Here is a 27,054-nt window from a genome sequence, read left to right as displayed (position 1 = left end):
TTGCACTTGGGTGAAAGGAGTAAATTATGTCAAAATGAGAATGTGCCATAATTAGAAGTAAAGATCTAAAGGGTGTTTCTTTCAGTTTAATAGTATAACTGGAAGTTTTTACTATTAAACGTGGCTTTCATAAATGCATGGTCCAGTAATTTTGTTCACTGCCAGTACTTAATAGCTTATTAATGTTTTCTGCACCTCTGATAATGAATTTTCAGTTACAGAAAGTTGTCCACCTCTAGTTTAAAAATATAACTAGATATTGAAATAAATTTGATACTTTTTTATGAAGAGTTCCTAGGATTTTTTGGTTTTGGGGGGTAATAATTTAAGTTAGATATGAAAGTCAGACTTTTCGAAGGGTTGTGAATTTCACACATAGCTAAGCCCACTTGTAAAAGTTTAGGACAGCACTTCTCAAATCTGAGAACCTAAGGACGCCTGAGAATGTTTGTGGACCAGTTTGAACAACACGTAATGCTATTATTTTAGGTTGTAGTTATGAATTGGTTATTCACATCATCTAGGATATACTTTCTATATTATCATTGAAATGAAAACCATGGGTCTGCAGAGCCCAGTTTAAGAAAAATGAGGTTAAGATATGTCTAAAATACAGTTTCCTGCAGTTGAGCTGTTTATGGAAAGAATGTATATATGTGTGTGTGTGATATATATTTTGTATATGGCCACATTTTAGAGTAGAAGTATTGAAGCAAAGGATCTAGTCGTTATAATTCTCAGTTATCTACTAAAGCTGTGGTTTCATTGGTTCTGTTGTGACAATTTAAAGGTATTTAACTAAAAGTCTTTTTCTATAGTTTCTATTAAAGTCTTAATACATGCCAATTTTGTATTTGTTTGACATAGGCTATTGGTTATTCAGCTTTTCCTAACATTTATACAGCCTTTTTATACATGTGAGATCAACAAGGTTTTACAATATTTGTGTCTCTGTGTGTGTGGTGGTGGGAAGGAGTATAAAATAGAGAATATTGGGAGGTTTGGGATGTTCAGAAAAATCTATCTTATTTCACTGTATCAAATAGTATGATTGTTGAAAGAATTCCATTTACTATTATCCAGAACACTTCTTTTCAAAAATCACTTTCCTATTTAATTGTGTTGTTTCTGAAGTTCTGAGAACTAAATACAATCCATTACCTTTTTATGGCTGGCTTTGGGGCAAAAAAACCAAACTGTCCCTAGGCTGCCTGTAACAAACATTTTACCTAAAATAAAACAAAAATTAAATAGAGAAGAAAAAAATTTATAAAGTGAATATATATGTAGCTGGATCCAATTTGTAAATCTGTATTTATTGAGAATTTACAATGTGCTTTGCATTAACGGGAACGAGAGACATAAGACATGCTTTCATAGAGCATAAATATTTCACCTCAAATAGGTTCTAAGACACAAATCCAAGCATAGGACACTTTAAAACTACCTGAGATCACCCAGCAGGAATCTCCTAGGAACAGCACCCACCTCACTCACTCTCACTAAGTAACCAGCCCTATGTTTTTCTACTTTATTTTAATCCAATTCACAGGTATTTAATTCAGTGCCCCCGTAGGTGTTCAGAGCAGAGCTAAAATGAAGTACAAAATTCATCCCTGCTCTCAAACGGCTTATAATCTAGCAGGCAGATCAGGTGAATACATATCTGAGATGACCTGCAAGAGCTTTTGCACAGGGCTTCAAACTTCGCTGTGCAGAAATCCCCTGAAAATCTTGGAAATATGGAGGCTCCGTGCCCAGAGGTTCTGATTCAGTTGGTCTGATGCAGGGACTGGTAACCTGCACTTTAACACCTTCACCAAGTAATACTGAGCGTGCTGGTGGTTAGACTACGTCTTAAGAAAATTAGGACGTCTGCAGTTTTCCACACTCAGTCCAGAGGAGGTAGAAAGGCACTGGCTGGAGACCCCAGCAAGGCAGGCAAGCTCTGCCATCCTTATTCTTTGTACCTTGTCACCTAATAAGACGATTTCTGTAGAAGAAGAGACTGAAGGAGCCGCTCCCTGTCCCAAGGGTGTGGGCACCCCAGACTATTGTCTCTGTGAAGGGCCGTATCCATCATGCTCTGGTCCTGGTGACCAAGGGTGTTCGAGATAATGGAGCCACCAACCAGAGAGGTCACCAGGCCTAAGAACCTTCTACATAGAGGGCACCTATCAGAGGCACTGTGGGGGCCACAGGCCCACAGCACCCAGGAACCATGGTGGGAAGACGCTGCTTCCAGTGGGTGGCCACAAAGGACGGGTCGACTTCTTTCAGCGGTACCACCATGCATGGCACCTTCTGCCTGGTCGTTTGCTTGTCGGGCTTCCTGGGGCTCCCGTGAGCTGCTCCGGGGACAGGGAGGGGAGGGGTGATGGTGATGGCTGCAGTGGTCAGCTCTGCCCACATGGTGACTGCTGATGAAGCGTGATACTGTTCTTTGTAGGGGTGGACATAAAGCCGGTCAGTCCAGATTCTAATCAGAGCGCGCAGGAGAGGAGGCACTGGCGCTGCTTCGGCGACGAGGATGGGTCTGTCAGTCCCAACCAGTACTAAGGAGGGACACTGTCCAGCCTGAGGGGAGGCGTACCCCACCCTGAGGCCCCCACCCCCACCCCCCAGTCGGAGGGGACTCTCCAGCCTGAGAGGCGAAACATGATCAAGCCCAGGGCAGTCTCCAGTGTGAGGGGGTAGACACGACCCTAGCCTCAGGAGCCCCTATTCTGAGGCGAGGGGCCCCATCCCTGCTGTCAGGACAACCGAGGCGGATCTCCATAAACCAAGATCCGAGAACTTTTCGGTGGCACGTGACCTGCCCCACTTGGGACAGAGAGTGGGCGCAGCCGTCACCCAGTCCTACCTCAGCAACGCCCAGAGGCCGCGTCGGGCGGAGGCTGTTCGGCTTTTCGTGGCAGGCAGGTCGGCTCCTCGGGCCCCATGGGCGCAGGGGACAGGTGCGCGGGGGGCAGCGCCGGGGCGCCCTTTGCAGCCGGCCACCCCCTCCCTCTTCCCCGCGGGCTTTTGCACACGACGCGCCGCTTCACACGGGGTGGCGAGGGCCAGATAAAGCGGCCCGGCGGGGGACACAGCGCGGCGCGGAGACGCGGAGACGCGGGGCAGGAGCCTGGTGGCCCCGGAGCGGGCGCGCGGCGGAGCGGGCGGGTGCGGCGCGCAGGGCCCTCGGGGCAGGTAGGTGCGCGCCGCGGAGCGTCCCGCGCGCCACTTGGAGGGCACCCTCGGCGGGGCGGCGGCGCGCGGGGCTGCATGGAGGCCACGGAGAAGCAGCAGCTGTTGGACGCCAGGCCCGGAGCCAGGTAAGACGAGAGCCTGGGGAGGGGCGGGAATTTGGGCGGCATCAGGTGCACCTGCTGGCTTGCCATCCTGGCCGCGGTTAGTTTGGGCGGCGACTTGAACTGGGACCACACAGGAGGAGTGGGGTGAGGTGAGGGAGAGAGGAAATTGACCGTGGTGGCCTCCGGGGATCATCTTGATCCCTGCCCATTAGGGCGGGGGAGTCTAAGGCCTGAAGTCCCAACCCCGGCCCAGCACTTTGTCCCAGGGCAGCTTCGCCCCTGGGAGGCCCGGTGTCGCCAAGTGCGCTGGAGGGGAGCTCTGCTGTTCTCCCTGAGCCTTCTCCTTGCACGACTGGACAGCCCGCCCCTTGGCAAGTTCCCGAGGTCTTTGCCTCCTCTAGGCCTTGGAAAGGATGGGGGGAGGAGGGAACGCCCCGGGACCAAGGCCCCAGCATTCCCATTCCCCTCTGAACCCCGGCTTCTCACCTTCTCATCACTCCTCAGACACTGTTGAGATTGGAGTGTCTACTATTCCACCCACTGGACGCATGGAAACACCACGGCCCCACAGAGCGGTGGGATGGGAGTCAGCCCTCCTTGTCCCCGTCTCAGAACTGAGTGTTCCCTCTGCCTTCCTCTGGCCAGGTCCTACACAGGATCTCTGTGGCAGGAGGGGGCTGGCTGGATCCCTCTGCCCCCGCCTGGCCTGGACTTGCAGGCCATAGAACTGGCTGCCCAGAGCAACCATTACTGCCATGCCCAGAAAGATCCTGACAGTCACTGTGACCCCTCGAAGGAGCGGGCCCAGCGCCAGCTCTATGTGGCCTCTGCCATCTGCCTGGTGTTCATGATCGGGGAAGTAGTTGGTAAGGACTTTTGTGCTAATTGAATGAATAGTGCGTGGATACTGGATGTTCCCAGTAATATTAATACTAGTAGCCCCATTTACTGAATACTCACTATCTGAGCACTTTATATATGAGGGTACTTCAAAAGGTTCGTAGAAAAATAGAATTGAAAGATAACATAAATCCTGCCATGAGCTTTTTGAAGACCCCTCGTACACATCTCATGCAATTCTGATGAGAACCTTGTGCTGTCACGTCAGTGCTGTTATTCTTTATTTTACAGATGATGAAATTGAGGCTTGTTATAGTTATTTAACTTTCAAAAGATCACACACAATAGGTAAGGGAAGGTCTGAATGCATAAAAGAAAAGAGCATTTATTCTGGCCAGCCACAAAAAAAAAAAAAAAGAAAAGAAAAAAAGAAAAAGAAAGAGAAAAGAAAAGAAAGAGAAGAGCATATATTGAGTACCTACTATGCTTTCCAGTCTTTATTGGAACTTGATTTTCACATTCACCCTCTAAGTAGATGTTGTTAGCCCATTTCACAGAGAATGGAAGTTGAGGCTCAGAGAGAGTAAGTCACTTGCTTATGGTTGTATGGCTAATGAGTGGAGAGATGTCGAATCCAGTGTGTATTCTTCCAGAGTCTGTGGTCTCCCTGCTTCACACACAGTCTGGGGAGTTGGCTCTTTGGGGAGCTATTAAGGACCCTACACTCTCCTGGCCTTGCCCCTGCAGGTGGGTACCTGGCACATAGCTTGGCCATCATGACCGATGCAGCCCACCTGCTCACTGACTTTGCCAGCATGCTCATCAGCCTCTTCTCCCTCTGGGTGTCCTCCCGGCCAGCCACCAAGACCATGAACTTCGGCTGGCAGCGAGCTGGTGAGAACCCCGGTGGGGCTGGAGATGGGGTTGAGAGAGAGGGTGGGTCAGAACATGGGTTCTCAGGTGGCTGTAGTAGGTGGATCCTTGAGTGAGGCCAGGAAAGTGACTTGGGTGGGGGAAGAGGATGTCAACCTTGGCCTCTGTCCTCTGGGAACTCCCAGTCTGATGGGGGAGCTCTGGTCCCAGTCATCCTGGAGCTTCCAGTCTGCAGAGAAGCAGAGTACACCTTCCCAAGAAATGAAGTGACCAGACATCAAGAGCAAATGACAATGGCATTAACACTGCACATAACTCCCTGGATCACCAGTTGGGGGAGGGAAAGGTTAGCAAAGCAAAGATACTGGCTTTAAACCCTCTTTAGTTCACTTGTGGGCTGCACTGTCATTTTCCTCTGCATGGGAGATGGCCCGGCCTCTCTGCAGAAGCCTCAGTTTCCCAGCTAAGCAAAACGTATATATTTTATTTATTTATTTATTTTAAAAGATGACCGGTAAGGGGATCTTATCCCTTGACTTGGTGTTGTCAGCACCACGCTCTCTCAAGTGAGCTAACCGGCCATCCCTATGTAGGGATCCTATCCCTTGGCCTTGGTGTTATCAGCACCACACTCTCCCAAGTGAGCCACGGGCCAGCCCTCAAAATGTATGTATTTTAATAAGGCAGTTTCTTTACATGTAAAACAAGAGAGGTTGACCCAGGTGACCTCTAAAGTCGCTTCTAGCTCTGACATTCCCAGATATATGAGTTGTGGGGTAAGGTGCCAGCCCCACCTTCAGCCGAGCCCAATCGGACTTAGGCCCTGACTTTGTGGGGACGGGGAGAGGGATCATGGAGGGACGGGGAGGCCTTCTTGGCCTTAGACCCCATGCTAAGGTTGGTGTGGGGGTTGGGTTCTTCCCCAGAGATCCTGGGAGCCCTGCTCTCGGTGCTGTCCATCTGGGTCGTGACTGGAGTACTGGTGTACCTGGCTGTGGAGCGGCTGGTCTCTGGGGACTATGAGATCAAGGGGGGGACCATGCTGATCACGTCAGGCTGTGCTGTGGCTGTGAACATCATGTGAGTGTGACCCTGGTTTCCTATGACTCCCCACTCCTTCCACCTCTCACATGCATACCTATGTCTGCTCTCGATGGAAGACCATGCCACAGTCCAGCATAGGCCACAGGGACAGAATTTCCTGAATGGTCTGAGCTCCGGCACCTGAAACACCCGAGTCCTGCATTAGGCCTGGGCCAAGGACATTGGGCACTATAAATCTGGGGCCACATCAACTCTGCCCCCTCTCCCATGCGTGTCAGTGAATAACCTTGGAGGCTTCATACCTGCAGTGGGGAGGGGTGAGTCTAGTTGCTGCAGTAGATGTCCCAGGGGCAGAACCTGAGTCCCTTTTCATGCTGATGTGCCTGAAATTGGTCTCAGTGAGAGGCAGTGGTATGTACAGCGTGGTGTCTTGTTTGGGCTCTTTCTCTCCCTTGCTCAGTGGCCTTAGTTTCCCCAGCTGTGACATGATGAGATGAACTAGATGTCCTCCATAATGCCCTCCTGCTCTGAGATTTGGCATTGTGGTATTTCATGCCCAGACTCCGCCTGGCATTGGAGCTGAGCCCTTTCTCCTGTGGCTGTCCTGTGGGCTCCTCACATGGCCAAAGGGATCACGTAGAGTGTGGGGTCTTGAGATTTTTGCCCCACAGGGAGGCCATCCCTGATGGGTGCCTCAACCTGCTATCTCAGTGAGTCCCTTGGCTTTCTCTCCACTTCTGTAGAATGGGGTTGACCCTTCATCAGCCTGGCCATGGGCACAGCCACAACACCAGCCAGCAGCAGGTGAACCCCAGTGTCCGAGCTGCCTTCATCCATGTGATTGGGGACTTTCTGCAGAGTTTGGGCATCCTGGTGGCAGCCTATATTTTATACTTCAAGGTCAGAACTGGGGACAGAGGGAGGAGGGTGGGGGAGGAGCATGGGAGTGTAGATTATCTGGGGCTCCTCTCTGCACAGGGCCGTTTCCAGACTCTAGCTTCCTCCTAGCTCTGGGCAAAAGGGTAGGGAGAGAGAAGGAACATTTATCCAATACCTACCAAGTGTCAGCCCTTCTGATCTTCCCAACATCCCTGAGGGGGTAGGCAGTAGTGTTTTCTGCGTCTCAGAAAGGTTCAGTGACTTGCACAGTGTCACACAGCTGGTAGGTTGGGAGCCCGATTCAGACCCAGGGCTGTGTGTTGCCGAAGCCTGGGCATTGCTCAATACATAGAGGCAGTGAGCTGTAGTGGAAAGAGCCAAGCGTTGGTTGGAAACCTGGCTCCACTCCTTGCTAGCTGTGTAATGTTGAGTGAATTGCTTGCTCTGACCAAGACTTAGTTTTCCCATCTATAAAATGCGGATGGTGGACCAGATGGTGTCTAAGATTTCTTTTAGTTCTGTCCATGTCTCAGCCCTTTGGGCAAAGAGTGGTGAAAAGGGAATATGCCTTATCCTGAACTGAGATCCTGAACAGGTCCCGCCTGATCTTCTGGATATGGAATAAAGAGTAGAAAACTGGGAGGCAGGGCCAGGGTGAGGCTCAGGGTGAGCCCCTCTCCCCCACACAGTGCTGGGTAGGAGGGGGCCAGGGAAGCTGAGGTGTTGGGTGGTGAACAACCCAGGTCTGCCTTCCCCTTTTCCTGTAGCCAGAGTACAAGTACGTAGACCCCATCTGCACTTTCCTCTTCTCCATCCTGGTCCTGGGGACAACCTTGACCATCCTGAGAGATGTGATCCTGGTGCTGATGGAAGGTAACCTGGGATTTGGGGCTCCCTTTTTGCTCTTGGCCTTCAAGTGCAAATCAGCCTCAAATGGGAGGCACGTGTGTCAGGGGGATCCCATCCCATTGGCGGGAAGCCATGGTCTGGAGCCTGGCATAGGCTGGAAAACCTCCTATGGGGGCCCCAGGCTGATCTTGGCATGGAGCTGGGCCCTCAGGTGTGGCAGTTCCTGGAACTGTCCCCCGGCCCGTGCCTTCTCTTCCCCCTAGCCCCAAGGGTGCTCCTTCCCCTGCTGGGCTGTGTCCTCCCTGCCTAGTCAGGTGGCTTCTGGGTGGTGTCTGTGGCACCTGGAACTCCAGCCTACCCCACACACTTCCTCAGTCTCTAGCTGCCCTCTCTCCAGAAGAGAGAGGGGCGAGGATTATGCTTCCCATTGCACAGGAAGGCAGACTGAGGCTCAGAAAAGGACAGTCAGTCTTGGAAGAGGCAACTGAATCCCCTCCAGCTCAGGCCTTTCCTACAACATCTCAGGGACCAAACCCTGCCACTGCCTAGGGAAAGCACGACTGCACTGTGAGGGGTTGCTCGGTGGTGGAGGCTGGTCTGCCAGGAACAGCCACTTTCATTCACCTGGGCTTTCTTCTGTGCTAGGGCCTCGGGGCGTGGCCAGGGGTGTGGGCGTCTATATGGTCAGAGTCAGTCTGGAGTTGAGTTGGGCCCCAGTCTGGGGTTAGCAGGAATGTCTAGCTGCAGGTCACACCTTCTTCTCCAAGAATATGACTGACCCAGATAAAAATGATGATCAACATCATGCCCTGGGTGGAGCCAGGATTCTCAGGTTCTGTTCTTTCCTTCTTTTCTTCCTTCCATTTAAAAAAAAAAAAAAAAAAAAAAAAAAAATATATATATATATATATATATATATATATATATTAAGCACCCACTATGGGCACATGGGAGGATACAGTGTTAAACACAATAGACTGTCCTGCTCTCATGGAGTTTCCATTCTAGCGGGAAAACATACAATAAATAAATTAACAAATAATTTCAGACGGTGCTAAGTGTGCAGAAGAAAATACGACAGGGTGATATGATGGAGAGTTTGGGAGGCAGCGGCCACATCAGACCTGCTGGCCAAGAAGGTCTTCTTTGAAAAATAAAAAATAAAAACAAATAGAAAAAGAGGAGAAAAGAAAGAAAACAAAGGAAAAACAAAAACACAAAAAGTAAACAAACAAAAAAGGAGATCTTCTCAGATGACATTTGAGGAGCAGAAGCCAGCCCCGCACCCATGGGCATGGGTGGGAGAGGCAGTTTCCCTTAGCCCCTGTCCCTGCCATCCTCAGGGACCCCCAAGGGCGTGGACTTCACAGCTGTGCGGGATCTGCTGCTGTCGGTGGAAGGGGTGGAAGCCTTGCACAGCCTACATATCTGGGCACTGACCGTGACCCAGCCCGTGCTGTCTGTCCACATAGCCATTGGTGAGTGGTTGGCACACTCGGGGTAGGGTGAGGGAGAGAGGCAGCCAGAGGCCTGGGGTTATCGCCAGTGGGTCCAGATGCCCCCAGATGCTTTCAATGCCCAAACATCGGGCCTGAGCCCTTGCTGAGCATGCACATTATTTCATTTAATCATCACAATCTCATTTATCGATGAAGAAACTGGGGCTGGGGTGAGGTGGTGAAGCCACTTGCCCAGGCTTTCACAGCTTAGAAATGGCAAAAGAAGGCATATTCTAAACCTGGGAGCTGGAGGGTTGCCTGATGTAGGAGTGGAACCCCAGGATTTCTTGATGTTCATGGTCCCCTATCCTGTTCTGCTGGGCGTGGGGTGTGAGACTTGGGCTCCTGATCATTCCAAAGAACCAGGAGTGAGTAAACAGTTCTCTGGTGCCTCTCCTGGTGTGTCCTCTCGGCCCCCAGCTCAGAATGCAGACGCCCAGGCTGTGCTGAAGGTGGCCAGCACTCGTCTCCAGGGGAAGTTCCACTTCCACACCATGACCATCCAGATCGAGGACTACTCTGAGGACATGAAGGACTGTCAGGCATGCCAAGGCCCTTCAGACTGACTGCCTGGCCAGGTGCCAACTGGGGCATGGACAGGACCTGCAGCTGGCCGGACTGAGTGTCCCCCAGCCCCAGCCAGGACTCTGCCTACCCCACTTGCCCCCTCCTGACCTCTGCTCCATGTTTAGTATGGAGTTTTGCCCCACTCCAGGAATGGGGCTCCTCCCAACCTCTTCCATCTGACTGTAGCCAGCCCCAGGGTGGGCACTCGGCAGGTGTAAAGGTAGTATGACCCTGTTCCTCCAACTCCTGGGTCAGCTCCTGGCAGGACTGTGTTTGGGCCTAATCCTCAGCAAATGCTGTCCTACCACCTGCAGCAGGAAGGGCAATGAGGCTCAGTGTGGGACCATAGAAGGGGACACTGGTCTCAAAGTTCCCTCGCCAACCTGCCTCTTTCCCCATTTTCAACCTGTCAGGCCTTTGCCTTGTGAATCTGTAAAGAAGCCCTGGAACAGAGCCCCCTCCCCGGCCTATAGCAATATGGTTTATGGAGGCTGTGGGGGCGGGGAGGTGTGAAGACCCCACACTCATACAAGCTGGGGGCACCTGAGGCCTGTCTGTCACTCTAGCTGTGAGCCAAATGTTTCCCTTTCCTGGAGGGGTTGGCTTCTTACTAGGTAAGGACCTGGCTGGTTCCCTCTGTCCTTATTGCTCCAGCCCAGGAAGCTGTGCCAACACAAAGATACCCTTGCCATGGTGGTGGTGGACACAGATTTCAGAGATTTCAGCTTGGGTCCTGCTCTCGAAGCCTCACAGCCCCTGGGTTGCTTCTCTTTCCATGATAGTGTCCCAGGGGATTGCAGAGCCTGAAATCAGACATGATTGGGCCAGCTCTGTTGCCAGTATGTCCTGACCTGTCATGAACTGGGAATAGAGGACAAAGACGGCATGGACACAGCTCAGGGGCCATTTGGGAAAGGAGATACTGGCTTCCTGGGGTTTGCATGTGAAGATTCTGACTTAGAGGGTGGCTTGTGTTTATAAGATGTCGTAGGGGATCCCTGTCCCCAATCTCATAGAGGCAACTGCCCAATCATCAGGGAGCCCTCCTTCTAATGGTCTGTCTCTGCCAGGCTAAGCAAGGGCCTGTAGGGAAGTTGGCCTCTCTGGGCCTCTTATTCTTATCTGTAGACTGAGCGTGTTAACACCCACCTCACGGGGTTGTTGTGAGAACTAGGGTCAAAGTCCGCGAAGTGTCTGGTGGTTGTTCAGGAGTGTTCACTTCTGTCATTCCAGAAACAGGGATCTCTGGCCTGAGGCCGCCTTGCTGAGGAGCCAGTGGGTTTCCCAGCCGCCCCCGGGGACAGCACTAAGGTTCTCTTGACTCTGTCCTGACCCGTGATGGGAGGAGGAGGGATTGGTTGCTTGCCTCCCCCTCTGAGCCTCTCGCTTCCCATCTGTAAAATGACCTCTGTGCCTTTCCAGCACTGTCATCAGGATTTTTGTGACCTAGGTCAGTGGGTCCTTCAACGCCTTTGAGGTCTGTGGGAAGTCATTGGTGTTGGCCTGGAAGGGAGGGGGAGGGGGCTGCTGGTGGCTGTGCTCCATTCCACCACAATCTCAGAAGAATCAAATCCCCACCCTAACCCACCCTAAGCCATGGCAGGCCCCAGGAACCTGGCTGCTGGACTTTGCTGTGTGCCAAGTCCTTACACACCTCACAAGAGATAGTGGCGGCTGTCCCTCATTTTTATAGATGAGAAAATGGGCTCAAAGAGGCTCAGTCACTTGCCTGAAGTTGCACAGCCAGTGTGAGGCAGGTCTGGAATTTCTGCCTCATTCCCCTAGACCTCCACCTACAGCAGGGGACCTGCTCTGGGCTGCATGTTGGTACAGTATGAGCACCTAGGTCCAGCAGTGCCCTCCCCATGGGCAAGGCCATGCCAAGGCAGTTCAGTGTCCTGGGTGCCACAGCTGTGATTGGAAAGGTGCCTCTTTCCCCTGGCTGGGGCTGGCACTCGATCCCTCCCCATGTCCACACCCTGGGAAGGCTGCCTGGGCTGCAGCTGTGTGCTTCCTCACCCACCCTCAACTGTTCTTGACTCTGAGCCAGACTGCCTCCCCCTCCTTTAATTTCCAGTCCCCCCTGCACCTCAAGCACCTAAGGGCCCCATGCCTCCAAAGGGAGAGCCCACTCTGCATGCCTATCTGTGATGGGCTCCAGGGAGGATCTGCGTCATCCAGGAGCCAGAGGTCAAGCTGGAGGATGGGGTGGGAGGCCTTGGAGAGGCTTTAGGGGACAACATGTTCCGGCCAACGCACTAGTCACGGGAGTTTCCAGAGCCGCGAGGCCATCAAAGCAAAACACCCGACACCCTGGACCTGGGCTGGACCTACCACCCCACCCTTCTTTAGTGGCCCCTGCTCCCAGGCAGCCCTGAGACCCCCTCCCCCGCGCAGCTGCTGTAAGGGTATTTATAGCCTGAGCGTGAGGGGGCAAGGACATGCGCTTTATTTCAGAAGCGATAATTCCAGTTCCAGGTGGATGAACCCTGGAGGGCCCAGCGTCCACCCCATTTTTCCCTCAGGTACAGGGTGCTTGGGACTCCCCCTTCCGCTCCCGCCCAGCCCATTTAGAAACGGCCCCTTCTTACTGAGTTCCAAGTGTGCAGGTCAAAGGGGCGGAGCTGTTTTTTCACATCCTCCCCCCAGTTTTCAGGCCTCGGGCTACACACACGGATAACCCTCCACGTCCCCCTGCCCTCCGTCTAACCCGCGGGTGTTTAAAACTCCAATCGGTTTCCTGGAGGAGGGAGTGCGGGTCGGCGCTGACCTCTAGTGGTCCAGGCAGGTAATGCAGGGCGGGCGGACGTGCCAGAGCCGAAGGTCCGGCCGGAGCTGCGGGGCTGAAGGGGACCACCGGCGTCCCCATCCCCCTCTTCTCCCTCCATTCCTGACTTCCTCGCACCTCTTTGATCCTTCGCAAAAGACTAAGCTGACAACCCAGGCGTCTGCGGGCAGCTGCTCTCCCCGGACTGGGAACCCTGGGGAGTGGGGGACGGAGTTTTGTCTCCCGGCACACCCTGTCCCCACTACTGCCCCGCTGGCATGGGGCCGAGCATGCAGTTAACGTCTCTCCACTTATCTATTTGTCAAATATTTGCGGCGCACCTGCCAGGCCCTCCGCGGCTCACAGGCTGGTGTGACGGCGGACAAACTGCCAGGCAGCGTGAACAGGCCGGGACTGAGACAAACCCTGGGCTGCGAGAGCGGAAGGGAGTCTGAACTCATCGGGGGCGGGGACGAAGGTCGGGCAAGTCCCTGGAGGAGGCGAGGATCTTAAAGACAAGTAGAAGTTAGCTCCGTGGAGGAACAGAGCCCCACACTCCAGGTCAGGGGGTCGGCCCACGCACAGGCGCAACCAGCTCTGCGCAGGCGGCCCCTCCTACAGCTGCCGGGGGCGGGGACGGGGTGCGGCCCCGCCCCCCCAGGCAGCCACGGCTGTGATTGGCCAATCGGGATTTGACGTGTTGGCCGACTGCTGCCATGATTGGTTGTCCGATGTTCCCCGGAGGGGCTGAGCCCGCCGGCAGGTGCAGCGCGCCCCCTGGGAGCGGGGCTGGCATCTCCGCGGGTCCCTGCTAGGGCTTCTCCAGGCTGCGGTACTTCTTGCGCTGCACCGACACCGGGTCCTTGAACAGCACCGGATCCAGACGCAGGCGAGAAGACACTAGGGGCATGTGGCCAAACCCTGCCGCCAACTGGTTGATACAGTCCTGAGTTGCCGGCTGCGGCTCTGGCCCTCTCCCGGGGACCTCAGGAGGCTAAGGAGAGGAGAAATGCGTTAATGGACTTCTCTGTCCTTCCGAACCTCCACCCCACCCCTCTGCAGCAAGAAGGATCTGGATTAGACAGTGAGAGGAAATACCCCCTCCCTTCCTCCTCCAGCCAGTGCCCTCCTAGTACCAACCCGCCCCCCTTGGCCCCTCACCAGTGGAGCGGCCTCCTGGTGCCGCTTGCCATAGGGCACCTTGATAGGGGGCAGCTTGGTGACTGCCGCTACTAGGAAGTTCATCAGGATGTCAACACAGGTGGGTGCCTCATCTGCCAGGGTCCTCAGAGCCTTGGGCAGGGCATGGGTGAAGAGAGTGTGGTAATACCTGGGCAAGGGGGGAGGACAGGGAGAGGCTGCAGCCAAGCTGCCCCCACCCCCCCACCCCATTCTCCTTCCTGATCTCACCTCTCCCTTTGACCCCAATCCGCAAGCCTCTTGCAAAAACCCTGTTCCCCTCTGAGCCCTGCCGGCCTCAGAGAGCTCCCCTCCCTAGTATGAACAGCTTTCCACTGTTTTGTGCCTTGTGGCTCTTCTGCAGCCACTCCCTGCCCATTCTCTCACGGCTCCTTATGGCCCCCACTGCTGGGCTCTGAGCTCTGAACTCAAGACAGCGCCACATTTCAGGGGGGTAAGGGGTGGGATCAGCTGGTTCCAAAGCCATCAAACATGGTAGCCCAAAGACTAGCTTCAGGAAGGCTGTGGATTAACCTGCTCCAGGTGAGCCACACTTCACATGGCTCACCCTTACAGGACAACCTGAGCCCACCCTGCAGACATTAGGGTTATTCTTCACTTCTTATTCACTGAGAATTCCCTGCAGAGCTCTTGGGTAAATCTACAAGAGGTTCCATGTTACACATATTTGATTTAAACACGTTTAAAGAACCCCTCTAAAGAAGGCCTCCAGAATTCAGTGCCTGCCCCAAGACTGGGGTGCTTCAGGCAGCTTCTGGAAGGTCTGAGATGGCCCCCAACCCCTCATACCACATTTATAAAGCATCAGGACCATTCCCTTGTCACACCACCACCACCATCAAACCCAAAAACTGTCCTTACCCACTGTATGGCTCTGCTTAAAATAACACTAGCTACCCTTTGATGAACATCTGTGTGCCAGAGACTTCCTCTGATGATCACACCAGCCCTGTGAGGTGAATACATCCCATTTTACAGATGAGGAAACTGAAACTCAGAGAAGTGAGGTGACTTGCCCAGAACTACACAACTGGGAAGTGACAGATCTGGGCCTCGAGCTTGGACCTCTGGGATCTAGGCCACCCTGCTCCTGGTTCAGGGAGGGGGTCTCTGTCCCTGTAATTCCCATGTCAGGGCAGGCATCTGTACCTATGGTAGAAGGCAGCTGTGGTGAGAACCATGGAGAATTCATTGGCCCTCTCAGCAGTGTAGCCCCAGCTACCCTGGGCCTCGTCCCAGAAGTGGCTCCAAGTCAGAAAGCCCACCATCCGCTCTGGGAAGCTCTGCCACACCACAAAGGCAAAGTCCACCTGGGGAGGGATACAAGTGAGCTGTGAGAAAGGACTTCCTGACCAACCAAGAACATCCAGAGATGTGGAGGCAAGGCTGTCTTGGCCGAGGGGCTGGACTCAGGGGATAGCCTCGGGGGGGGGGGGGAGGGGAGCCATTACTTGGAACTGGCTAGAAGGGTAGCATGAAAGTTGCGCAGAGATGCTTAGGGAAACTTTTTCAGCTGGGAGCCACAAAAACAATGTTCTCAAAAGAGTCTGTGGAAAGCCCGTTAGATTTCTAAAGATGAGGTTGACTGGCTTGCTGGGGTGGTTTTGAAAGCGAGAGCTGGACCTCCCAGCTCCGGCAGCCCCTCAGACAGAGCTCCTCCATTCCCACTCCCACTGGGCTCCTGCTGGGCCCAGCTCTCACCTCACTTGTGGAAAGACTGCTCTGGGCATCGAGGCTGAGGACGGCATCAGTGCTGATGGTGCTGTACGGGAAGAAGCGATCACTGACCTGCAGTGGAGGGTGAGGGTGGCTCAGCTGTGGGACCCCCCCCATATACAATAAGCAGGAGCCCTTCAGGAATGGTGTAGAAGGAAAGGCCATGAATATAGCCAGCCTGCCCAGAACTTGCTCTGGGACCTGGGCAACTCATTTTACCTCTCTGGATTTGTTTGCCCTTTGCTAAAATGGGGCAGTAGTCTCCAGGGTCCCTTCCAGTTTTAACATCTTGAGATTCCTCTATTGCCACATTAGATACTCACGTCAACCCTGGGAGGGGTTGTCAAACATCCTTCACTTGAAAGAAACAGGTCCAGAGAGATGAAGGGACTTGCCCAGAACCACACAGCAAGCAGGTGGCTCAAACCAACCCAGGTTCTCAGAAGCCACCCCTCCCTGTCTCAATTTGCTGTCCTCTGCCCATATTTCTTCAAGATCCCAGGTTTCTCTCCTGTCCCTCATCTGAGACACTGATGTACCTCTCTATCTTCCCTCAACACGTAAACCCCTATGCTCTGGAAGCACAATTCACAAGGCCCAGGGAGGAAAAAGAATCATTACTATTAGACCTTCAGCTGAAACCTACTATGTCATTTCTTCAGGTTCAACTTGAAGTCCAGCTTTTGCTCAGGCCCAAGTAAAACACTCCGCGTGTGCCCTCCCCAGTTCCCAGCATGAGCCCCCTCCTTCCATGCCCCTCCCCATCCCTCACCTTCCTGTGCCCCTCAATGACTGCCAAGGGCACTGCTGTCTCTGGCCATGTGGATGGGAGTGGCCTCTCGCTGCTCCAGAGAACCAAGATCTAGGAGGAAAGGGGGGTGTTCCTGATGTCTGGGGTCTGGGGCAGAATGGGGGTTCCCAGGAGTGATTTTTCTCAGGGTAAAAGAAGTGTGGGAGAGCAGCTGGATATGTGCATATGGGAGGATGGCTTAGTTGGATCCAAGGTCCTTTCACCACTGCCCTGCCCTTGCCCTGGGCTTCTTGAAGGCAAGTATGCTGGTGACACAAATGTAGCTACCTGTGGCGTTAGAACTGAAGAGTCGGTTGTGGTAGCTGCTGGCCTGACTCCAAGCCCCATCCCCATCTTCTCTCTAAGGTTTTCATGCTCCTCCTCCAGTTCCTTTATCATTCCCAGCCCAGCTCCACTGTCTCCTCTGTGACACTGTTCCTTCTGTGCCCTGGCTGAGCTCACTGCTTCTTTCCTCTGCAAGTACTCTCAAGAGTCTACCTGGCTTCTCTGGAAGTGAGATTTGACATCTGTGTGCCAGGGAATCCTGAGTGAATCTGAATCTTGGGACGGAATCTTTCCTGCTTTTTCTTTGCATCCTCACCATCGAGCCCAGGGCCTAGCCTCAGAAGATGACTGCCGAGTGAGTGAATGCATGAATTAATGAATGCTTACTTCTCCTGTCTCCCCAAGAGGCACTTGCCTTTTAGATGGTTCCATCAATTTCCATGGGAGTGGGGAAAAAGAACAAAAAACAAAGGCCCTTCCCTGTCCCTTGAGTCCACCCTGGATCCCCAGACTCCAGCTGGCAAGGGGGCAGACCTGGGCACAATGCTGAGAGCCTGCCACCGCCTGGATGAGCTTCAGGGGGGGCTGGCCTGGGGCCCCCACCCAGATCAAAGCGCTGAATCTGCCCTCGGGGCAGGAGCCTGGGAGAAGGAGACACAGGCTATTAGGGTGGGAGGGGACAGAACCCCATGGAGTGACCCGAGTGGGGGTCCCCAGGAGCCAGGAGAGATGTTGGGGGTTCCGGGAGAGTCTTGGTGGGGCTCAATGGATGAGGCTGGGGCAGACTTGGGGAGAGTTGAGGGGACTTCAAGTTGTCCCCTCCCCAAGGCATACCCTGTTGCAGGTGGTAGAAGGGGAAGTCGTGGAGGCTCCTGGAAAAAGTGGGCAAGGCCAGGAGTGCCCCTGGTGGGCTGTTCCACAGCAGTGAGGGGCGAGCAGATGCTCCAAAGACTCGGTCCTGAATAATCTGTGAAATGAGAGAAGGGCTTTCAGAGGGGGTGGCCAGTGTGGCCATGGCCACGCTTCCCCTTTCAGGCTCTGGGGAGGGTGGCAGACTCCTGGGGGCAGAAGGGTTCAGAAGCTGCAGCTCAGAGTAGAGGGCACTCTGTGTTGGGGCTCCAGAGGTGGCAGGTGGTGGTGGGCTTTCTGCCTCCCTTTCCTTCCCCACTCAGGGCAGACATCACTAACAGGTCATGACTTTCTTTCTGGACTCCGAATCCCTCCCAAAACAGAGCCCCAGGCAGGCACTGTGGATCAACTGGAGTTGGCATGTGCTTTGAAATCTATTTGCCACAGCTGTCCCCTCTACCGATGGGGAAACTGAGGCCAATATTGGAGAAGAAACTTGTCCAAGATCTCACAGCCATGTCTCAGATTCATCCCAGAAGCATCTTCAAGGGAGAACCCAAACACTGGAGCAGTAGAGGTGTTTGGAGAGAGGAGTATGGAGGAGGGACAGGTCAAAGCAGGAGTCAAGGGCCAGGGCCCCCATCAGGTGAGTCCCCTCACCTCCAGAGTGGTATGGATGACCTTCTCCACTGAGGAGAAGTAGGCATCCCACAGAAACTGGGTCTGCTGACGCAGGGCGAGGACCCGTGCAGGGGGCATCTCCTGGAGGGCAGCCAGGACCTGAGGCACAGAGGAAGAAAAGGAGGAAGTCTGGGACCTTGTCAGGCCCTGACTGACCCTAGGAGGAGGAAACCTGGGGCCAGAGACCTGGGAACCAGAGCCCTTTCCCCATGGTTGTCCCAGTGGCTAGGGAGCAGCCACCCTTGGCCAAGTCCCAGGTAATATAGTAATCAAGCGTTCAGGGGTCACACAGAGCTGGGTTTAAACGCCACTTAGTAACCATGTAACTATGATCAAACCTCTCTGAGTCTCAGTTTCCTCTTATGTAAAATGGGGATAATAATAGTACCTCCCTCATAGGATGGTCATAAGGATGAAATCAGATGACAAGCGTTGAGTGCTTAGTACATTGTAGATGCTCAGTAAATAAATGGTGGCTGTCATTACCCCCTACACGGTTCTCACCTCTCAGGGGATTCAAGGCAGGCTTGCACATATGTTTTTCAGAACTGGGAAAAATTAGTTTCATCAGATTGAAAAGTCATCACACATTTTACTTTCCCATGTCAATCCCCACGGAGGTACTCTGATTTTGGATTTTTTTGTAGCTTTCTTTTAAATTGAATATTTAAGTAGTCATGGGCCACTGGAGCTAGGCCCATGGAGATCATTTGGTCTAACTTATCCCATTGTAGAGATGGGGAAACAAGAGTTGTTCTCAGAACACTTAGGAGTATCTACCTCTGTCTGATCCTATGGGAGCCCCAGAGGGAAGGTTTGGTGGTGGGGGAGAAATTCATCAGTATGCATAGATGGGGGATAGGAATGAGGACTGAGGCCAGCTTGGGGGCCAGGATTCTAGAGTCCCACCCATGTCCTGGGTCCAGTCCCCAGCCTGCAGGCAGGGCTCTGAGCTACCTGAAGTCGGAGCCTCTCATCAGCTACAATGGCCGCCTTGGTCCAGTCGATGACCTCGGAGAAGGGCAACTCCCAGCGGGGACTGAGAAGCACAGGGATGCAGCCAGCCTGGGGGGCAGAGGAGTCAGTGGGGAGCCCAATGCCCCCCTGCAATACCCCCTTCCAGTTCAAGTCAGCATCTGCTGTTGGTGGGGGCAAGTGGGAAAGAAAAAGGAAAATGTGTTTTTGGGGGTGGGGCGTGGGAGATGTTGTTTGCAGAGGATGCAGTAAACGTGGCCACAGGCACACCCGAGTTGCAGAGTAAAGAAGTGGGCAGCCCCCTGGCCTGGCCCAGAGTACCCTGCCCGCTCAGGAGTGTGGGGGGACAGGCTGGGGCATGCCCAAATTGGGGTTGTACCTGCAGGGCTTGCAGAAAGCGTGAGGCATCAGGAAGGTGGCCAGGGATGAGGCAGAAGGTGGCATTGGGCAGCGTTTCCCTGGAGTGAGTCCTAAGGGGGCACATGAAGAGGTCCCCGCACACAAGAGCCTGAGACAGCTGCCCCTCACCCCACTGGCTCCCTCAATGGCCCCCCCCACATCCCACACCAACGTTCCCAGATTCACAAGGTACAAACCCATCCTGGTTTTCTCATATGTTAATAAACACGCATACACATATACAGCCACACACTGACAAAAACAAAGCCTCACACTGGCCCCATATGTACAGTCGGACTAAGAGGCAGAAGCCCTGGGTTCTAGTTCTGCCTCTGCCATTGGTGGCCTTAGACACTTCCCTTCCCTTCTCTGGGCCTCGGTTTCCCCATCTACAAAATGGGAGGCGATGGGACCTGATGTTTCCAAGGCCCTGTCTGACTTGGATGTGCATGAGTTTGCCCTCCCTTTACCCTGCCACACGCAGACCTTTGGGCATCCTCTCCTGAGTGGTCTCCATGCTCAGCCTTCCCCTAAGCCCATGAAAGCCCAGGCCCATGAAAGCCTTCTCTGTCACGAGGTGGGCTGGGCCCCCAGCCTGAAACCACACAAGAAGCTGTTGCCCAGAAGCCTCCTGCCCAGAGGACAAGTCTCCTCTGTTCCTACACCTCCTCCCCCCAGCCCCAGGGCCACACTCAGGCTGTGCATGCCTGTGGGGGAGGGGCAGGACCCACAGCCTCCTCAGAGCCACCTCCCTGGGATTGCTCACCCAGGGAACCATTGTCCATGACCCAGTAGCTGGGAGGAGGCTGGGGAGGAGAAGCACCAGGATCCCTGGGCTCACAGGCCTGCTTAGAGTAGGACTGATCAATAGGGCCCAGCAGGTCCCAGGACCCTCAGCTACAGCCCATCTGGTTCTGAGCCAGGGGCTGGCCAGTTAGCTCATTTGGTTAGAGCATGGTGCTGTAACACCAAGGTCAAGGGTTTGGATCCCCATACTGGCCAGCCACAAAAAAATAAAATAAAAAGAAGAAGTAGACCTGGGAGTACGCAGGCAGTCTCTGGACCAATCCCCATGGAACAGATGGGGAGACTGAGTCCCAGAGAGACCCAAGGACTGACTCAGGGTGACAGAAAGGGTTGGGGCAGAGCTGGGACTAGAACTGACATGTGCCAACTCCTGATCCCAAGTCATTTGAACCACTCTAGAGCTACTGCTTAGGGGTCTCTGGAGGACCCCAGCCTTCTTTATCCTCCACTAGATGCTCAGATGTCCACCAGGCTCCTCCTGGAAGTAGCTATAGGTTAAACATCAGGACACCTTCACCTCATTAGGCCAACAGCCAACAAGCACCAGCCAACAAGGTGCAGCACCCCTCACCCCCAATAAAGCTCTAAGGGACTGAAAACCCCTAGGTTAAGGCTTCAAGGAATCCAGAGAGACAAAGCACCTACTGAATAAACTAATCCCCCATTCATTCACTCCCCCATTCCCTTTTCTGTGCCTTTGCGTATTCTTTTCCCTCACCCTTGACTGCCTCTCCCTGCCTGGCCAGCCTGAGGAATTCCTGCTACTCTTCCTTAATGTCTCAGCTCAAACATCATCTCCTCTGGGAAACCCTCCTTGGTCTCTCCAGAGAAGGTGCTCTCTCTCTGTTCCCACGCCTTGCATGCTGTAGTAGTAAAGATCCAAGCTAACCTCCACTGAGCACGTACTTGGCTCCAGGCACTGTTCATTCTCATAGCAGCTCTGTGAGATGGGAGGTATGTGCTGTTATTATCCTCTTTTACAGATGAGGAAGCCAAGGCCCAAAGAGATCACACAGCTTTTAAGTAAGGAGCCAGGCAGGCAGCTGGTGCAGCTTCTCTGCTTAACAATGTGTGTCAGACCATTGATTTGTCTGTCTCTCCTACAAGACTGAGCTACTGGAGGACAGAGGCCGTGCCTCCCTCATCTCAGTACCCCCAGGGCCTAGAAGAGCACCTCAGTGTGTGCTAAATGAATGAATGCTCAGTGTGGTGCTAGAGGGTAGATCGAGGACCAAGGGACCAAGTGTCTGGGAGGTCAATTTCAGCATAAATTCTAGTAATGGAGCTGGCTGAGAGTGCAGCTAGTGGGTGGCCTTGGGAGGTGGTGAGTTCCCCATTAGTAGAGGTAAGTAAACAGAGGCTGAATGAACACCTGTGTGGGGGGTAGAGGAGACTTATAGAGAGAACTTGGGCATCTGTGTAGTGACCCCTGATGATGTCTTAGATTTCTGTGACTCTATTAGGTGTCTGCCATAGTCTCGGAGCCTCAGTGCCCAAGGGTAGTCAATGTGGCTCTACCCAGGGCCACAGGGCTCTACTGGGGCCTGGCCATAGGCAGAGCTGCATTGTGACTCCCATGTTACTTCCTAGGCACTTTGGCCTTTGCAGCCCCTCCTGCTCCTGCCATAAAAAATATTAAAAATTGTAACTGTGTTGGTATTAAAAACAAACACTATTATATATTAAAACATTTTCTTCTCCCTAAAAGTTCATTTTTTTCCTGCCAATTTTCAAAGAAATGAAGACATTTTCATGGGCCCCTAAAAGTATCATGGACCCTAGACCCTTCTCTTCCTGTGCCCAGTGGATACAGGCTGGGCAACTTTAAAACGCACATTGAGTTTATGTTAAAAAAAAAAATGAGGAAGAAACTATATACATATTATTTGTACACGCACACAGTCTCTCAGAAAAGACACACAAGAAACTGGAAACTGTGGCTCCAGGAAGGAAAGCTCAGTGGACAGGAGACAGAGTGGGAGACTTTTACTGTATACCCTTTTGTACCTTTGGAATTCTGTACCATGTGAATGAATTACCTATTCATAAAAATAAATAAATAACAATTTAAATGGGTGGGGACTTATTCCAAAGCAACAGGAGACTGTTCAACCAAGGTGGAAAAACATGGGCTTTGGAGCCAGAAGTACAGGGTTTAATCCCAACTCCACTGCTTCCAGGCGCCTGATCAGAAAAGCGAGGGGGGCTGTGGTGAACAGAGAGCCTTGTCACCAAAGGCCCTTGGCTAGCTCGCTCACCTTTCTGAGCCTTGGTTTCCTGTTCTCTGAAATGGGGATAATAAAACCTCCCTTGAAGGGATTGGCAATGATTTAGGTAAAGTGTCTGCACAGCACAGCACTTGGCCCAAGGTGGGCACTCCCTAAATGTTAGCTTCCTCCCCTCCCCCTCTCCCACCTTCCTGCCGGGGCGGGCGAGTGTGGGACAATGGCAGCCACTGTGAATTGCCTCTTTCTCTGGCCAGGCTTGTGTACTCAGGCTACCTTCTGCGCCCCCAGTGGTTGTAGGCCTCCCTCTCTCACTCCATCCCTATACTGTGTGCTTGGCCAGGCAACTGCCTGGCACTTCTGAGAAACTGAGGCTCAAGCTACCCCAGAGATTACAAGTCCTGTCACCTGCAAGCCAAAGACAAAACTCCTTGAAGTTGAGAGGACAATGAAAGTCTGCCAAGCTTCACACCCTGGAAATAAACTTACCAAAAATGCTACTTAGAGAGGGGTGACCCACACTGATGAGAAAACCATGGCCCATTCCAGCCAATTTTAGATCCATCAGTAAATATTTAGTGAGCATCTACCTAGTGAGTGCAGCTCCCTAACTTTTAGCTTCTCGGAGAAGTTCACACTGAAATAGCTTTCAGACTCACCAACCACCGACTGCACTTAGTGTACCTAAAGTCAGCCAAAAGAGGAACTTTCTGCAAGCAAGAATAGCTGAGTGCCTTATCAGAAATGTGATTGAGGGTACGATGAATGGAGAACCTTGTCAACAAAGGTGACCTCTGTCTGAGCTCTGAGCTTGAGAAGCCTGGGGGAGATCCCTGACTTTTCAGGTTATTGCCAAGGATGCCCACTAGGGATGGGTCCCAGCAGAATGGCCCTGGGGCTGACAGGGCAATTCCATTCTTACCCCTGGCTGTGAGGGCTCCCTGGAGGCCTCCAGGTGCCTTCAGTAGGTTGAGGGATTCCATTCCCACAGGAGCCCTTTGACTGAGAGAAGCCCCAGAGCCCCAAGCAGAGGCAAAAACAGAGCTTGGCAACGGTGAAGAATTCCTGGGAGGGAAGCAGAGCTCAGAATAGCCCATGTTGTCCTAGCAGAGAACAGGGAGATATACCGAGTGGCAATTTCCAACTCTGGTCGCCCCTGGGAGGATGGAGAGGGAACCTTTTGCAATAGGGTCCCTGGACAGCCTTTGGAGACTGCTAGCCTCCTGGGGATGCACAGGGGTTAGGGTGCTTAGGGGCTAACTGCTTTATCACCTGAGGTGTGTCACCCATCCAACCGGCACAGGTGGAGAGAAGTTTCTGCACAAACTCACCATGTCCCACAGGCCCACATCCCCATCTCCTCTTATTGGCAGGAAGTTCTTTAAATCTGATCTAAATCAAATTTGCTATAAATAAAGGCTGTTTCCTTGAGAGGTTAATCCCCAGAATTAGACACAAGAACAGCTTCCAGCTGTGACCACTTACTAATCTCCATAGCTCCTTGGAGGCGTTTGACAGGGGATGATCATAGCTCTTCCTTAAAACTCAGAACTCTCATATTGAAAGCTTTGGAGACAGGCAATTCTGGATTAAAATACTCCTGTGCTCTTTCTGGCTGGGTGGCCTCAGATAAGTTATTTAATCTCTCTGAAGTTTAGTGTCTGGTACACAAACACTGAAATGATAGCAATTAGGGCCGGCCCGTGGCTCACTCTGGAGAGTGTGGGGCTAATAACACCAAGGCCACGGGTTCGGATCCCTATATAGGGATGGCCGGTTGGCTCACTTGGGAGAGCGTGGTGCTGACAACACCAAGTCAAGGGTTAAGATCCCCTTACCGGTCATCTTTAAAAAAAAAAAAAAATGATAGCAATTAGTATTATTTTATTATAATCATTATTTATATAAAAGTGCTTAGCACAGAGTAAGCACTATACAAGTGTATGTTAAAGAAAATATTAGGGTAGGAAGATTGGAATAAGGGAGAGGGAGTAAGTAAGAGTAAGTGATGTTTTATGATTTTTAAAGACCCCCAAGGGAGAACTGTAAAGTCTGGATGCTCCTTGTGGCAAATCATCATCCTGGTGGAAATGCTCTCTGCTGTCTAACCTGACTCTCTCCTGCTGCAGCTGAGGACTAAGTTTGCCAGAACTAGCTGTTTTCCCATCTCAATCTCATCCTCAACCCTGGTCTCTGGGCTTGATCCTATCACGGTCCCACTCCCATCCAGCCCCCAAGGGGAAAGGCTCACTTACTGCTCGGGTCCAGGGTCTTGCTCACAGCGCCCATCCCAGGGGCAGGCAGAGGAGTTGGTGCCTGCTGTGCGCCACCCACCCCTCTCTTCTGCCAGGGCTAGCAGGGCTACCCCAGGATGGGGGCTGTGCTGCCGCAGCTGGCCAGAAGCCCCACCTCGCAACGGGTGGGCTTTAGGAAGAAGCGGGAGGGCCACATCAAAGCCGGGTCGAAAGATGTCCACCGTGGGGCTGGCCTCAGCCACCATAGCTTGTCCCAACTGGAAGGTCCGGAGGCAGGTGGCTGGGTGGAGACCGAGGACCAGGTGGTTCCTGCCTCTATTCCATTGCAGAGGCACCGAGCTGCACTCGCCAGTGGAGGTGTCCGAGATAAGGAGCAGGAGGAGGCAGGCCTCAGCAGGGCTGAATGTGTGGTAGCGGGAGCCTTCAAGAGAAGCCAGGATCCTGCGATGAGTCTCAGAGATTGGTCCAGCTTCTGGGTACACGAACACCTTGAGGCCATCACCCCTGCACTTTGAGGTGTCAAAGCAGGCTCCCCAGTTGCAGCTGCCACCATGGGGGGCTTGAGGAGGTTGAGGGGCATCTTCCAGGAGCTCCCCAGGCTGGGAGAAACTCTGCAGGAGATCTGCATCCAGCCAGCGGGGCCAGCCTTGGGGGACCCCTGGCCGAGATCTGGGGGGCACTGCCAGGCGAAGAAGGGGGAAGATTCCCAGGAAGCTGAGGAGGAGCCAGGAAGCTGACAGTGCCAACCAAAGGGACTTTCTTCTCCACGACTGCATGTGGCCACCCACAGCCAGGGCTGGGGAAAGCTGGGAGGCCTCTGCTGGCAAGCTGGAAGAGCGAAGACCTGAGGGTGGGAGACTCAGTCTTCTAGCCCAGCCCTCTCATGGTACAGATGGGAAGATTGAGGCCCCTCGAGAACAGGCTGCCTGCCTAAGGTCAAATAGCAAGTCACCAGCCAGGCATGAGCAGACCAGATAGGACCCAGCTTTCTGGACCTGCCTTCCTGTGCTCAGGACTTTGCTTCCTCTGCCTTTGGACAACCCAGCCAGGCTTTGCCCAACCAGCAGGGCCCCCTGCCCTTGGGTACTGCTCAGGCTGATGCAACCCCTGTCCAGACCGCAAGGCCGTGTCCCTCTGCCCTCCTGGCTGCATCCCCTGACCTTGCCCTTGACCAAGAGGAAGGCTGTCTGCCAGGCCATGGGGGACCAGTCAGGGCTCCCATGGGAGGCAGCTTGGCCAGGAAGCGGGGCTGGAAGGAAGCAGGACTTGTCTCCCCACTTGTCCCCCTGTCTGAGCAGCCCCAGCTGCCCCTGTGCCCGCTGGCAGCCACTCCTGGGCTGTCAGCCCTGTGGCTGGAGCTAAAATTAGACCCTGTGCCCCATGTGGACCAGCAGTGTCAGCTGAGGTCAGGGCTTGGGTGCAGCTAGTGTCCCCCACCTAGAGGGCTGGGAGAGCTTAGAGTCCTGGTCCTCTCCCACTCTGCTTCCGCCCCCAGCTCAGGCACCTCAGTCCCTCCTTCCCCCAACCCAGCAGCTGGCCTGCACCCTCTGGCTTGGGGCTATCCTGGTGCAGAGGCCAGGGCCCTGGGGCCAACCCTCTGCCCCAAGCCTTGCCGACAGGTCATCTCCTGTTCCCTCCCCAGGAAGCATCTGGCCGGTCTAGGTCTCTTTCCTAGCTGCATCCTGGCTCCTCCCTGGCCAGCCCTGATTTGCTCCTAGCTGGGAGGCTGGGTCTCCACTTAACCCCTTCCAAGCCAGTTTCCTCTATTGCTAATAATGATAACCAGCAGGTACCAGCCTCACAGTGGGTCATGAACTATCACAGCCTCTGTCTCTCTGAATCCTTCAGCAACCTGCCAGGGCAGAGGTTTGTCTGTCATTTTTTACAGATGAGAACAGTGAAGCTCAGAGAGGGGATGCCCCAGCTAAGAAGAGGCAAAGCAGGGATGTGAACCCCGAGCTCCTGACTGTTGGTGCCCCAGTTGGCTGTGTGAACGTGGGGAGTTTACACATCAGCAGGTGAGAAAGTCAACAGACGAGATAAGTGCAGAGTTATGGGGTGGAGGAGCGAGTTGGGTAAGGTGTCCTCGACTGTCCCCAGGATTGGTCCCCTCTTCCTTCAGCACCCCCACCCCCAATCTCATCCAGCTCAGCCTTTTGTTCTGGTCCATATGGGAAATTCTTCCTGAACTTGGCTCTCCATTAGTCCATGCTCCATGGAGGTATTCCCCTGGGCAGTTCCTTGGTCTGGTCTGTGCT

General features: G+C 53.4%; 3 protein-coding genes across 4 annotated transcripts; 1 reads left to right on the top strand and 2 right to left on the bottom strand.

Moving 5' to 3' along the window:
• Positions 1–1,341: 1,341 nt before the first annotated feature.
• LOC134384087 (transcription initiation factor TFIID subunit 4-like) lies at positions 1,342–3,269 on the bottom strand. The gene is made up of 3 exons (XM_063105724.1): positions 3,227–3,269; positions 2,864–3,182; positions 1,342–2,348 (listed from the first exon to the last, which is right to left on the bottom strand). Exons 1-3 carry the CDS (start codon positions 3,267–3,269, stop codon positions 1,979–1,981), a joined length of 732 nt encoding a protein of 243 aa, XP_062961794.1. The 3' UTR covers positions 1,342–1,978.
• Positions 3,075–11,268, top strand: SLC30A2 (solute carrier family 30 member 2). 2 transcript variants are annotated; one of them, XM_063104663.1, is made up of 8 exons: positions 3,075–3,317; positions 3,942–4,162; positions 4,884–5,030; positions 5,936–6,089; positions 6,797–6,953; positions 7,700–7,805; positions 9,125–9,259; positions 9,701–11,268. In XM_063104663.1, exons 1-8 carry the CDS (start codon positions 3,268–3,270, stop codon positions 9,844–9,846), a joined length of 1,116 nt encoding a protein of 371 aa, XP_062960733.1. In that variant the 5' UTR covers positions 3,075–3,267; the 3' UTR covers positions 9,847–11,268. The 2 variants fall into 2 exon arrangements, with proteins under 2 accessions (XP_062960733.1, XP_062960732.1); XM_063104662.1 differs by having other exon boundaries at positions 3,801–4,162.
• A 1,005-nt stretch (positions 11,269–12,273) lies between these two features.
• EXTL1 (exostosin like glycosyltransferase 1) lies at positions 12,274–26,444 on the bottom strand. Its single transcript, XM_063106262.1, has 11 exons — positions 24,797–26,444; positions 19,490–19,580; positions 19,093–19,200; positions 18,115–18,234; positions 17,440–17,572; positions 17,140–17,246; positions 16,303–16,392; positions 15,516–15,602; positions 14,964–15,124; positions 13,776–13,944; positions 12,274–13,608 (listed from the first exon to the last, which is right to left on the bottom strand). The coding sequence occupies exons 1-11, from the start codon at positions 25,570–25,572 to the stop codon at positions 13,426–13,428; spliced, it is 2,025 nt and encodes a 674-aa protein (XP_062962332.1). The 5' UTR covers positions 25,573–26,444; the 3' UTR covers positions 12,274–13,425.
• Positions 26,445–27,054: the final 610 nt, after the last annotated feature.

Source organism: Cynocephalus volans, chromosome 8 (genome assembly GCF_027409185.1).
Source record: "Cynocephalus volans isolate mCynVol1 chromosome 8, mCynVol1.pri, whole genome shotgun sequence".
Lineage (NCBI taxonomy): Eukaryota > Metazoa > Chordata > Mammalia > Dermoptera > Cynocephalidae > Cynocephalus > Cynocephalus volans.
Note: the sequence above shows the minus strand (reverse complement) of the source record. Positions and strands in the feature narration are given on the sequence as shown.